At 40.3% G+C, this 15134-nt stretch overlaps 1 protein-coding gene across 3 annotated transcripts in view; it reads right to left on the bottom strand.

The window, feature by feature from the left end:
* Positions 1 to 2254: 2254 nt before the first annotated feature.
* LOC117420774 (protein FAM53A-like) overlaps positions 2255 to 15134 on the bottom strand; it is a 45096-nt gene continuing 32216 nt past the window's right edge. For all 3 annotated transcript variants that reach the window (XM_059034354.1, XM_034034401.3, XM_034034400.3), the window contains one exon: positions 2255 to 3822. In XM_059034354.1, coding sequence (XP_058890337.1) covers positions 3496 to 3822 — 327 coding nt within the window. In that variant the 3' untranslated portion in view covers positions 2255 to 3495. The remainder of the gene's footprint in view (positions 3823 to 15134) is intronic.

Below are 15134 nucleotides of genomic sequence, written 5' to 3' on the forward strand. Positions count from 1 at the left end.
TGTTTAAGGGTTGTGAATTTGGTTCGGGACAATACTACTGGCAACAGTCAGCAAGGGCCAGAAGAGCTTCCCCTCATAGTTATGCCATATTGTGTGGTTCACACATGTCCTGGAGGCTACGTTGTAACTAATGGTAAAGCCTGCCTCCCTGTAGAAAGGCACAGACAGCACCAGGCTGTGAATGGAATTTCCAGATGGAAATGAAGGCAGTGACCCATTCAGGGCTACTCAGTTCAGCTGATTGAATAGAGAGCTACTGGAAATGAGTATCAGAGAAAAGATTCTCCACTTCTACCAATCCTTTGTGATTTTTTTACAATGTATATGCAAAGATCAAGATTAACACATAACTGATTGTCACTAGCAAGCCCACATGTGTTTATTCTCCATAGGGCTGTAACGAAGGATACATTTTGACCGCAGGTTCGCAACACATTACTGGTGACATCAACATAACGACTAGTTTACATTTGATTGAAAATCCTATTCTTACAGGTAATCCATATAAATGGAATATAACAGGTCACGTGTAGTTTAAAAATATGTTCTACAGAACAGTAATTATCTTATAATTTAAATAAAATACACATTTATGTACACGCAATTGATGCTGCTTGCGATATATACAGTAACCTTGCATTACAGCAGCACCTTATTGCGGCCAATTAAAAGAACTGCAGCTGACTTAAGCACAAAGCTTTATTTAAGTGACCATACCAAGCAGGTTATCAGTCCTCCTTTACTACTTTAATACTACTGCTAATAAAAATAACAAAAATAAATAAATGAATAAAAATAAATAAATAATGACATTGGGGGCTCCCAAGTGGCGCATCCGGTAAAGGCGCTCTGCGTGGAGTGCAGGATGTGCCCTATAGCCTGGACGTCGCCGGTTCGAGTCCAGGCTATTCCACAGCCGACCATGGACAGGAGCTCCCAGGGGGCGGCGCACAATTGGCCGAGTGTCGCCCCGTGGGGGAAGGGTTTAAGTCAGCCAGGGTGTACTCGGCTCACCGCGCACCAACGACCCCTGTAGTCTGGCCTGGCGCCTGCAGGCTTGCCCGAGAGCTGTGTTGTTCTCCGACGCTGTAGCTCTTGGGTGGCTGCACGGTGAGTCCGCAGTGTGAAAAAAAGCAGTCAGCTGACAGCACACGCTTCGGAGGACAGCGTTTGTTCGTCTTCGCCGCTGCCAAGTCAGCGCAGGGGTGGTAGCGGTGAGCTGAGCCTAAAAATAATTGGCCATTCCAAATTGGGAGAAAATACTAAAAATAATTGGCAACGACAAAATTTTAAAAAATAAATAAAAAATATAAACATGCGTGGCTTGTCAAGTGTTCCCAGAGACTGGTTGTGCCTCCATGATACGGGTCGCTTGCACAGTTTGCATTCAACTTTTTTTGGTCGTATGGACATTTAACAAAAGAAATCCCAAACAGCAGAAGGTTTGAGACATTTTTTTCAATACAGCTTATGCTATACAACGCTTTGCTGTCGAGATGGCGAATGAAGAAATTAAAGTTCTGCCTCTGGATAAGACAAGCTAGAGGGGCGCTCAGTTTTTGAAATTAAAATTATTAGTTTTTCATACTTATTCTACCATGGCACTTCTCTTAATGTCTTGTACGCTAGGTATTCAGGACATATTTTACTGAAGCACTACAATCACTATAGGTAACCCCCCCCCCCCCCCCCCCACAATGCTTTGGCATAATATACCCTGCTCTAATGCACGGCAGTGGCACCATATAGAATTGCTACGTACAACGATTTGGTAGTGGATTTTAATACAACAACTTTTCTTTTAGTCATATGCATTATACAAACCAAAATATCAAATATAATGTGTGATTTATAGTATTCACACATTGTCAAACAGTTTCTGTTAACAGAGAAAAAAAAACAAACAAACAAAACAAAAAAGCATACAGTGCGTGAATTCCTGGCTAGCGAACAAACCTTCAAAAAAGAGCCCCAATTGTCCGCTGCCATTTCAGAAACCTAAGATGTAAGTTTCACATTTAAAAGTATTTTCTTTTTTCAGTGGAATGAACTTTGGAAATTGGTAGTACTTGATACCAAATTGTATTTAGTGCTGCAAAAGGCCCCACCAGTGACCAATCAAATTACAAGCAATGACAGGATTTTATCTTACTACTGCAGCCCAAGGCAAAAAAATGAAAACTGGGTTTTCAGGAAAGGGTAAGAACCACTGACCCCCCCCAAACAAAATAAAAAATAAACACACCAAAGCATGCATGTTGCAAAGCAAAGATCCATTTTATTTTATTCGAAGGACTAGTTTCCCTCTAGTATTGCAGAGGGGGTTCAACCCCTGGGGAACTTAATATATATATAACACATCACGACAAGAATGATCAGACATGTGGGTACTGTTAAAACCCAGATTTCTCTTTTCTGCAAGAACCTTTTTTAGAGACTACCTGTTTGGTCAATCCTGCTTTCGTTACAAAAAAAGTGTGACATCCTCTTACATAAATCAGCAGCAGTCAGGTTTGAATACGAAACGAGTAGTGTTAGAACAAACAGGCAGTGGAGGTGCTCAGATCACAAGAGAATAGCCGCAGCAGCATAAGTGGAAGGTCAGGGAGGACCAGGAGACGGACTGGCAAATGCCTGCAAACCACTCTGCCAAAGGTCTAACCAGCTGCCAAAAGCCAAAACAAATATGCTTCTTTATGAAGCTTACAAAGCCATTGAGAAATTAAATCCACTTTAACTTGAGGTAACTGAGTAATCTATTGAGAATCTGCAGGAAGCCTGTTATGAATGCTACATTTTTTTGTTTTGTTTTTATTTTTTTTAATTTTTTTAATTGGCTACTGCACTTTTTTAGGTTTAAAAGAAAAATATTTCCTGTTTATGAAGTTTTAATAGCTGTACAGGCAGTTCTTGTGCAGTCTGGAAGACCTGTCTAGCAACCAAACCTACACACAGTCAATTACCATTTGCCCAAGTCATTAATTCCAATATTCAACTTTTTATTTCATTTTAAGATGATTGTTTAGAAGTCTTGGCTTTTTCCACAAAATCAGTTCATATACCCACATAGATGCTACTATAGACAAACCTGTTCAATTTAATAGAAGGCCTTTTTTAAAGCCTAATTTATATTACAAGTCTGTATTAAGTTTCTCTTTTTTCAGAACTAAGCTGTAAAATGCAAAGTATCGAATAAGATTTCAGAGTTTTCATATTTACATTTATTTTATTTTTTTTAATCCAAAATAATTTCCTCTTAATTGTGCATTCACTGAATGAATGTCATCTTCTAAAGCAGGCCCAAAAATAGCCAATACAATTTTTTTTTTTTTCCTTTTATTTTATTTTATTTTTTTATATTTTTTTGTGGGTGGGTACAGGAGGGATGGGTGGGTAGGTTGGTCGAACAGGGTTTGTGGGGTTTTTATGCAATGCAATGCAAAAAAGTTAGTCCTTTGTCAAGGAACTTCAAAAAAAAAAACAACATCTGGCAACTCAATTGTTTTCGATCTGTTCTAGATCCAGGTCCACAAAGTCCAGAGGGAACTCCGTGCTCTCACAATCGCTGGTGTCCTCATCACTCTCACTCACAGCTGCAGTACTCCCGAAGCTCCGCAGGTGGCGACCTCCCACTTTGTGGTGGTGTCGGACAGAGTTCTCCTTCATGGGGCTGGAGCCGGGAGTGATGATGTTCATTAAAAGGTCATTAGAGTCACAGGGAGACGACACAATGGTCTTCATGTGAGGATCGTCATCGACTTCGTCATCTTCATCGTCCTCCTCATAATCGAGAGAGCAAAGGCTCTTTGAATTTTTTAAAGTCTGTGGAGAGAAAAAAAAACGAAAGATAAATCAATTTGTGCAACTGACTTTTGGTAGAATCAAAGTAGTTACACAATATCCAATTATACATAAACAGCACAACCAAGGGTGCAAAATAGCCTCACATTGCCTAATTAGACTTACAAGTTCAGGTGTTCCAAATTAGGGCTTTTGTTTCCATTGCTAAGCTTACACCAGCACATGAAATTGTTAAAGACAAGCTGAATAAATCTATGTGAAGCACAGACAAGTCAATGTGTTGAGCAGTCTCAACTATCTACAGTATCACCTACACAGACCTACAATGGTGGCCATGCTCCAAACAGTTTGATGAATAGTTTCACTATACTAGCACACCAAAACCACAAAGTAGACTCAATATTGAAACCGTTAGGTTACTATCATAACCCTGGTTCCATGAAATAGAAACGTAACCATTACCTAACTGGTGTTTAGGCTACCTCCTAAAGACCCTGAAACCTGAATATTCTATACCAAAACTGCTCAGCCGAGCCTGTGGTGCAGTCATGGCCTGTCCCTGAGGGCATAAAATGACAGCGCTAACAGACCTCCGCATTATTTTTCCTTCAAGCTTAATGCAATCATGGATGCAGTGACCATGAAAGTTAATGGTTACATTTCTATTTCAGGGAACCAGGTTATGATAACGTTCCCTTTCAAGTACGAAATGTAACCATTACCTAATGGGTGAGTATACCAAAGCCGTTGCAAGGGCAAGATTGACGAACGACTGGAATGCTACAAGGCTAAGCAGAGGATGCCTTGTGCGTTACCATTAGAAACCCCAGTAACAAGTAGCTAGGTATAAAAAATTGAGGGAGAAACGTGCCTCAATTTTACTGAAGCCACCCTTAACACTAGTTCCAAAACCAGGGTTTTGAGGATACACGATTTAAGTCTGTAGTACGCCAGGGCCTGCACTGGACAAAGCGTATGGAGCTGTAGCTCCGTCAGACTGGAAAGGAGACGGAAGGAAGCCTCCAATTCCACAGACAGGTTGACATGGAATGCCAAGATTGTCTTCGACAAAGCAGGACAGGAACTAACAGAAATTAAGCAGGCTTTCGCTACGGAGAATGCCTGCATCTTGCTCACCCACTTTGTGAAGGTGACAGCAAGCAAACAGTCACTTAAGCGATAAATATTTAACCCAAGCTGAATGCATGGGCTCAAATTAAGGCTTGAAGAGTGCACTGAGCACAACGTTCCTTGCTGGAGGTTAAACAATGTTCTTCCTAGGCGGCCGAAGCCACCGAACCCCTTTCAAAAATTGCCCCGCCAGGAAGCTGAGCTCCTGGGGAGACAGAGTCAATTTTAACAGCAAGCCGATGGGCTGCCAGATAAACCTTTAAATGTAGAGGGGGCTTTCCACTCATAAAAGGTCCTGCAAAAATAGCAGTATAACTGCCATGGGACAAGTCATGGGGTCAAACCCACGAGGTGGACACCACGTCTGTACCTGTACTGGGAACACGTGGACGCTGCTCTGGCATTTTGTAAAGTGTTGATAACCCTATTGGACAGACCCAAAGAGCTCTATCTCTGCTCTCCCAAACCTCTCCCAAATGAGACTCATCACCTCGAGGTGAAGCCTCCACTCCGAGGCACTGGGACCCTCCTTGAGAGGAGATCCGCCACCTAGTTTATCACCCCAGGCAGATGTACTGCCCGCAGTGAGCGCAGGTTCTTGTGTGCCCAGAGCAAAAGTTTGCAGGCCATGCAATAGACTGGGAGACCTGAGTTCGCCCTGGTGGTTGACCACCACTGTTATGTTGTCTGCATGGACAAGCACATGACTGTCAAGGGAGGTTCCACACCTCCTGCGCCCCCCTGCCATTCCACACAGCACCACAATCCAGACTGGACGCGTCCATGGCGACGACACTGCCCAGCGCCAAGCCGAGGCGCAGATGGTCAGGCTGTTTCTGTCACTGTCAAGAGGCAGTCACGGTTCACCGCAGGCTGAAAAAGCCTGCTGTTGAACCAAGCTTGCAGAGGGTGCATGTGCAGGAGACTCAAAGGTAGGGTCTGAGAAGCTGCTGCCATCAAGACGAGAGGTTTCTGGAACTTCACTACCGTGAGTGCTCTGTTGAGCTAAAATAGCTCTAAACAGGCGGCTATTCTCTGCACTCAGCCATCCGACAAAGTGGACAGCATGGACCGGGAGTCCACGCACACTCCTAGATAGGAGGCTGTCTTGAGAAGGCGTGAGCTGGCTCTTCACATGATTCACTAAGGCCCAATTGTTGAGGGTGGCGCGTGGGCGTCTGCACAAATGAGACAGTCGTCTAGATAAGAGTCCTCTGATGCCTCAGAGTTTCAAAGAATATTTCTCTCATACAAAATACAGTAACAATTACTTTGATTATACAAACAGTCTCGTAATTTTTGAATATTCAGGTTTCGGCTCTTTAGGAGGTAAACACCCATTAGGTAATGGTTACATTTCGTACCTGAAAGGGAGCAAGTGCATTATAATTTGAAACAAGCCTATACAACATTTTAATTTAAGTTTATTTTCCGTCACCTAGTCAGTCATTACAATATCACATACAAGAATTAAGCCCACCCTGATGGGTTTGGCTTGCTTAAAACAGCTATGAGTAGACCAAGGTACAGAAAGTGGTGTGTTTGTTTGTTTGTTTTTTTAAATTAAAGCAAATTGGTGAATACTTCAGAAATAAGGAAAGCCAGAATTCAAATTTAAGGATTTTTTTCTTTTAATTGTATTTATTTTTTAATACAATAGAAACTTAGTAAAACTTAAACATTTTGGCGTGGTCACCACTCCTTGAGATGGTCACCTGGCCTTCAAGTGTATTATCCATTTCAACGACTAAGTGCACTGGTGTTTAATGGGTAACACCAAGAAAATCGACTTTTAAAACAAAATAAATCCACCAAAAATACGCCAACACATGCATGCATCAAGAAAGCATTTGGTCAAGACTTCCTAAGAGTGGTACAACTGTTGCCAAGCATGTGTGGCATGATTAAATGAATTCATTTATATAGCTATGTCTTATTTGTATTATAATTTCCTTTCCTTGGGCCCTCTACTTTATTGCTCTTCAGACGTCTACCTCCCTTTGCCGGTGAAGCCTGAAGGAATCCGGACACAAAAGCTCACTTCATTAAATGCCATTCCAGGCCTATTTCTGCATTGTGAAGTTCAGTGCTGATCCAAAAGGGAAGCAAAGCACCAGATGCTCTCAGTAGCTGCCACCTTCGTAGTGCCCCATTCACTATTCCAAGAATGCATCTAGCCCTCTATTCAAAACCAAGTACACCCGGCCTGTTCTCTTCTGTCGGGGGACAAAAGTGACTTGTCTGCAGCTTACTCCTGATGCTTGATTATTATCTCCTGGCCCTGCCTATTGCGTTTCCTTCTTCCCAAGCCTGCTGGAATTTGAACTTTAAATGGATGTCCTCCACAGTAACAATGGATAAAAAGGGAGCCTTTGATTGTTTATGCGTCGCTGAAAAGAAAAAGGCCTAGACCCATCCTGGCTACAGCCTAGCAGGAGCTCATCAAGCTCAGCTCCCAATTGCAATGCAACGGCTTAAGCCTGCAGTCACTCATTCAAGCTGTGTACATTTCCATACCCCCCTCCTCGGACCAAAATTCCTCAGGTTTCTTGTCAACATTGTTCTTTTGAATAAAGGGAGAGATCTGGTACGGACTGGGCTGTGTCCCAAAACCCCTCCTTATAGAGACTTTTTAGACGCTATTCAACTCCATTGATTGATTTCAGGTTTTACCTTTTTTTTTTTTTTGTTTAGGAAATCAAGCAATTGCACACCAAAGTAAAATATTTGGCAATAACCATCTGTTACTGTTTTGTGAAATCTCAAGTTTGATCTAAAGTAAAGATTTTTTTAAACTGTGAGGTCTCTGATACTAAAAATCACACTAAAGTAGCAGTGCCAGAGAGTTTTCTCTTAACTCAAGTTTTACAATACCAGTGCTTTTTATTGAAGGGGTGACCAAACTGCTTTTGTAATCTACAGCCTATGGCAAATAAACTCAGTACATTGCATTCAAGGGCTGAAATGGCTGCAAGTTTGAAGCGAGATGTGTATCTTTGGAGTATGAAACAATATGTTTCAAGTAGGAAAAGAAATAATGAACTGCAGGCAAGTGGCATCCATACAGTACACCGTATACTGGGTTAAAGGAAGAGGGATATATATCGTTCTCAGATTTACTATTTCTACACTATGAATATTGTGAAAGTCATTTTATTATGTTCTGATATCGCATGTTGCGTAAGTGCTGTTTGGATAGCGCTTTTGAAATCTTAATGAAAAAACCCTCTTCCTCAACTATATTTTAAGTTTTTCATGTTAACTTTCTTGGCAAAACTACTTCATTCTAATTTATCATGAGAGTCTTGACAGACCCTGTTAACACAATATTGGCACACTGCATACTAGAATGCTCTATACAACAAATTCTTCCAAATGGTAATGGCTTCTCAACATGGACACATTGAACCCTGTGAAGATCTAGAAGTCTTCAGGAGCAATCTATAGAACTTCAAAAAGGTGTTGCTTCTCACACACATCTACTGTATATACACTGGCACCTAGCTACATTAATTAGGGAAATGCACTGGCACCTAGCAACATTAATTGGGGCATAAATAGGGCAGCAGTGTGGAGTAGTGGTTAGGGCTCTAGACTCTTGACCGGAGGGTTGTGGGTTCAATCCCAGGTGGGGGACGCTGCTGTTGTACCCTTGAGCAAGGTACTTTACCTAGATTGCTCCAGTAAAAAACCCCTGTATAAATGGGTAAGTCACGCTGGATAAGGGCATCTGCTAAGAATAATAATAATTATCATGTATATGCAGCACTATACAGCATGGTACAATGAATAAGTATTCCTCACACACTGACCCCTCCCAAAAGCCACATTAAGAGTTTTGGGTTTCTCTGTAAATATGCAGCTCATATCAACTATTTGAAGTGAAATCAATAGCATTTCTGTTAAATATATAAGCTTCCAGGAATGATGAGCAGAGGTTAAATACCCTAAAAGGTTAAACAAAATTTTACTGGTCTTGGTACTAAATGAAGTGCTACAGCATCAGAAAGCATTGATGCACTTTGGTACAGACTGGATATCACTAGCTTAACCCATTAATTACCTATGTAGATTGTAGCTGTTGCAGAATCATGATGACAGGCCACACACTGTGTGGTCTTTAAAAGGTTATTCTGGAGTTGACTTTTGACCAGATTAAAGCACATGCCAAAAGACATGCAAAACAAAAAAAAAAAAAACATTTTTGCTAGTTTACGTAGACATGCTAAAAACCTGTTTAGAAATGTGTGCGTGCAACACAAAGGGTAAACAGGGCACCAGTCTGAAAATGCAGTGCCTTCCTAGACACAAGAACGCTTAATGAGCAAATTGAGCAGAATAATGACTTTTTTTCTCAATGACTGTCTTGTGTGTGTGTGTGTGTGTGTCCACAAATAAATACAAATTAATTAATCAAGAAAGTCTATGGAAAGTAACAGCACTCCTCGGAGAATGCTCGGCCCTGGCCACGGTCTTTTTGCAAGCGACGGTTGCCAGGTTTCAACCTCATTAAACCCATAGATAGACCACACGGCCATTAGAGAGGGGAATGAAAAGGGGAAGCAGCTGCTGCCGGCACCTCGCCTCGGGAGAAAGGAGACGAGTCGAACTGCAGCTGCTCCTGGGTCAAAGGGAACCCCCACCCCCACCCAATACCATTATATATAAAAAAAAATCTGCCAAATTAACTCATCCAACCACATCCCACTTATAAGAGCGGAACATGGCATTGGTGGCTTTAGCAGCATGCCACCAAGGCCCAGGAATAAGGAACAGCCTGAATTTCATTTACACAAAAAACACTCTTGCCCAACATGTGCTTGTTTGATTCGAGTCACAGAAACAAGCTACACTGTCCTGGATGAAGCTGTAAGTGTGCGAGAGAGAGAGAGAGAGAGAGAGAGAGAGAGAGAGAGAGAGAGAGAGAGAGAGAGAGAGAGACAAAATCAAGGAGATGAAATGAAAACGGAATAATGAGAAACATATTTAATTCATTGTCACTAAACTCAGAGTAAGGCGTGCATTTGTAATATGCAATTCTATGAAGAATACTTTAGAATGATTGCAATCACTTAACATTTAAAAAAAAACAATTATTCCATCAAAACGTTAACATTGGCTAGTACATACTCAAGCCACCTCCACAGACTATGAATTTAAAAGAGTAAGCATTACATGGTTTTTCAAGTTACTCCAGCTGCTGCCGAGGCATTTCAATATTCCCTTCAACATTATGAAGGTAACGCTATTCATTAATTTTCATTCAGCAGCGGATTACTGATTTATGGCAATTACTTAGTTTGAACAAAAACAAGTCCTAAGACAACTATTGTTTGGGTACCACTGGTATACAGTATCAATGCAGTGCTCAGCAATGTAATAGGAATTAGTAAAGCAAATGAATACAATACAGGAAGATCTGTTTAGTGATTAACCAAATTTTATCGCTGATGCAACTAAATATGATTTGAAAGCCAGGGGACACACAAAGTTGTATTAAATTTCACTGAACAAGTTAAAATTGTTGCTAACTGTACTGCAAAAATGTGTTTTTATTCTGTAAGGGTCAAGCATTTTCTTCCTGTATCACACTCAGAGCAAGCATTAGTGTTATGCACAATTTGAAGAGCTGAGACTAAATCCAATACGCAAAACTGTCTGGCATTGACATTAAATGTGGCAAACTTGTAATGTGTCACTTCAGACGCTCTGCATTGATTTCAAACCTGGTATGGAACTTAAATTAACAAGGACCCTTGTGTACACCAGTCACAGTCACGTCCATCTACATGTGTTAACACAAATCTGCAGGCAAGGCTATTATTTCTGTTTAGTCGTGATGAATTTAAACAGGTGTCACACAGACAGGTGAAGTTCGGGCTGGTGTTTTCCCTCTCCCTGGAGGTGAACACCACCAGCACAAACAGCAGCTGTCTGGCTTAGAAACACATGCTGCAACCCTCACATGGAGTTACCTTAACCAGTTAAGCACTATCCCTAAAGTGACCATGCCATTTCTTAAATCTCATTACAAACATCTTTCTTGTGAGTTTATTATTTAGCTGTAGATCTTCTCATTTTTTCCAGACTTTATTCTCACATAGACATCACCTAAGAAGCAGCTGATCAGAGGTTCAAGAAATCCAGGGGGGTGTCCAACATGTTGAGTTGAAGTCCATTAACTTAACATCTGCATCCTGTTTCAGCTTAAGATTTAAAAAAATGTCATCTCCACAGTATAGAGAAATATATGTACGCTTTGGACAGTGACTTACCGCAGGCATCTGTGGTTGCCATTAGTGTATAAATCCCACTTTCTATGGCAGACGGCCTAAGTTGTAGTTAGTCAGTCTCTAGCAAGTTCTTACTTGCTAGCATGTAGGTTGTTTTTTTTCTTTTCTTCTTCTTTCTGACCTGCTGTAACTTTGTGGACTCTGGGCCAAGGCACGGCTTGTTACACTTATTTCCTCTATTTAATTCTTAACAACTGGAGGGTGGAATGGCATTACAAAGACAACTATACTTTGCAAATAAAGAGATTGGGGCATGCACTGCAGGATGACCTGAAGTGATCAGGTCATTTGTGTATCAAAAGCATCTGGACACCTGTAACCTGAGATCCGAGTTTTCTTCCCTTGGCTCATGAAGCAGCTGTTCCTTGCTGAAAATAAAACAGCTATTGTATGCAAGCTCTGCCACTAAAGATGACTTAATATACAATTGTGTCACTGCTGAAGTACACAGATTCTAAACAATGTCAATTCTAACTTGTATGTTTGTGGAATGGACAAGCACATGCTTCAGGGATGTACATTTCAGTGCTGTCGTAGTAAACAAGATGCTAGGTATAATTAGAAAAGTTTTAAATCGTAACTATACCTGGAAATATTCAGATGACAATTCTGGTTGCTAACCAGCAAAGCACCATTATCAGATGTAGTACCTGCTACAACATGTGTTAAACTAGAGCCAAGATTCTATGGAAGACTAAAATAACACTAAAAGGCAAGTAACCACCTCTTTTCTAATGCAGGGTGTTCAACGAGAACGGAAATGTTTCTTTTTTTTGTTCTTTTTAATTTATTTAAAAAGGAGAACATGTTTAAACTTCAGGAGCAGTCCAAGATGCACTTTTTTCAATGGAAAAACATTCCATAAACAAAATATAGTAAATTACATAAGTATGTTAGTAACATCTGCCATAGCTGATGTTACAGAATTAGAGCCGTTACTATCATGTAACACTAGATCACCATGACCTTCGGTACATTTAAAACCGTAATTGACATCACACAGGCAGAATTCTCCAGATAGCAACATAATTTGATATTCTCAATGACTCTCAAAGTAGAACTACTAAATTGTATCACAACTGGATTAACTTAGAGAGTCTGGTGCACTGAAATCTATTTTAGTGCTGACAATTCAGACTAAGTAAACTTAAATAAATCCCCAGTCGAAGACAGTGTGAATCTGTTTAAAATTATACCCAGCTAACCTACTGTAATCAACTCAATATGGATGGTCTCTCTTTCAAGCATGTGTTCAGTTAGCACCACATTTTACAGCTCAGAGGGACCTAGACAGTGGAGGTGTGTGAACCATGATGACCTGAACTCAATCCACCAAACAAATTGAATAAAGGCAATCTGATCACACTCCAATCTGCACTACACTAGCATCTCCTGGCTCCCACTTATGTTGCACACAAGTATGCCTGTGATAGTCTCTTTATTGGCATTCCCACTGCAATTGAGCATTCAAGTTATGACCATTTTGAGATTTCCTACAAGGAGTGTAGGAAAAAAAAAAAAAAGTGTAACTTTGTACAACCATAATGATGTTGCTGCACTCAATCAAGATTGTGTGCCTTGGTTTTGAAGCAAGTGCAAAGGCTAATTCTGAGAGAAATAAAAATAAATGGGGGTGAACAAAGCGACACAACTTGCTGCTGTATGGAGAAGTTTGATTATTGTTTCTTGCTAGTTGTGTTCCGTTTATTATTTTATTCTCCACGAAATACATGCTTCAGTACAAGGACCAGTAAATGTTCAACCTCTTCAAATAATAAGATCCCAAATCTACACTGTACATCATAAAACACTTGTTTTGCAGACCAAAATCTAACCTTTAGATTCACACTGTGCTACAAAACCATAAATCTAGTTCTAGTCACAAGGCTGTGTCCTTAACGGGCTGAATTTGTACTGTAATTAGGTTGCCATCCAATTTGCCATTCACATGCAAATGACTGAGAAGGTTGTCAGATATATAGGGGAATCGTCTCTTTGCAAACACTCACTACAGAGAACATGTGTGCATCAGGTTTGGGACTGTGGAGTAATTTACTATTCCAGAAGCTACTTATTCTTCTGCTTACAGAACCTTTCTCTCTGCAAACAGGAAAGTTACCCCCAGGCATATGAAATCTGACCTCCTGTCATCTGAAACCTTAAATGAAAACTACAAAGAGGGGAATACATGTTCTAATTAAAACAATAATGCCGAGAAATATAGATAAATGCCCAGCTGACTTACCCCAAACTACAGAAATCAATAATTTGCCGAATAAAAAACAATTTGCCTGAGATTACACTGGCTGTTTTATTATCTATGCAACAAGTGCCAAAATAAAGCCCCTTTCACACTGGCATGCTCTGCCCAGGTCAGGACCCGGTGTCATGCGGGTCAGATATGCGATTTCACACTGCTTTTGATAAAGCAGGGTTGACCTGGGTGATAGACACAAGTGCACAACACGCGTATCAATGCTCTGGAAGCAGCTTGTTACAGACGCTTACATCCAAGCTTCTCTGGATTGAACCGTCGGCCCAAATGTTGATTAGAGCAAATGTTTCTTCATCCCTGCTGTAATCTGGCTCATGCTGTGTCTCAATCAACAAAAATATGGCTAAACAAAATAAACAGAAATGTTCCTTGTGTGGCTGTTTGATACTGCATCAGTTTACCAAGGGCTGTCATGCATTTTGTCTCGCTCAACCCGGGTCAAAGCATGTTGACCCACATCCTGACCCAAGTTAACTCAGGTACGATCCAGGTACGTGGTTTCACACTATCCGGGATTGTGCCAGTGTGAAAAGGGCTTAAGATTTCATTTATCTGCAGGGTGTGTATACTGTAGATGCCATCAGTTGAGAATGTCAGGAAACAAAGCTATTTAAAATCGATTACATTACACAACATAACTACTACACAAATGTACCCTAACATCTCCTGCTGAACTGTAGCGCCATCTTGTTTGAGCTACAGCAGATGGTGTCCTCAGCTTTGTTATTTTCCATTTAGTGTTATTAAATCTTTTTTTTTCAGCATTTCACACTGGTATGTTCGTATTTATTCTACTTCACCTGAAACAGCTGCACTTCACACTCTGTATAAATTATTTTTAAAAATCCAAAATTAGCAAGACTGCAAGAAATACAATAGAAAAAGTATCTAGAAAAATAAAACCTAAAATGAATTTAGAAACACTTATACCAAGGTCATGAGTTGTTTTGTGCAGCAACTTCGTCAGAAATCAGTGCATTCAGAACAAATATTTTCAATGTTATAAATGACATGTGATGCTGCAAGGTGCTGTAATGATGCAACCCGTGATGTTGCAAAAAACCTCTTGATAATTTACAATACTGTTCATAAACAGGACAATCAAAATAAAAAGACTGGATTTGGAGCAGAATTGTGCGGTTTCCATAGAGTTTTTAGCTACAATACAGGCCATTAATATTCAATATACAATTTTTACAGATGTAAAAAACCTTGCCTTTTCAGAATAGTGGTAAAACCAGAGAGGAATGAAAGGGTTAAACAAACCAGATGCCCCTCAGTCACAGTGTCACACAACTAGCCAGTTCAGTTCAAGGGCAAACAATATTTCCGACCCATCTACTGTTACCAAACTGCATGGTCAATTTTTAGATATAAGCATATTTGCTGACACTTTACTTCCCCTCTGCAGTTAGATGATGTCCATGGAGTTTACATAAGTGAAAATATGAAGTTGGAATCTCAAATAAGATATCAGTTGTGGTCAAGTAGTGGTTAGGAAGCCAGTGACAGCATTTTTGCAAGAACATAATCTTCCCTCAAGGGGCTGCTTAAAAAAAAAACATGTTGCATAACATTCAAGTATTGAGTTTGCACATGAGGTACTTATATATATATATATATATATATATATA

This window comes from Acipenser ruthenus, chromosome 1, assembly GCF_902713425.1.
Source record: "Acipenser ruthenus chromosome 1, fAciRut3.2 maternal haplotype, whole genome shotgun sequence".
In the NCBI taxonomy this organism is placed as follows: Eukaryota; Metazoa; Chordata; class Actinopteri; order Acipenseriformes; family Acipenseridae; genus Acipenser; species Acipenser ruthenus.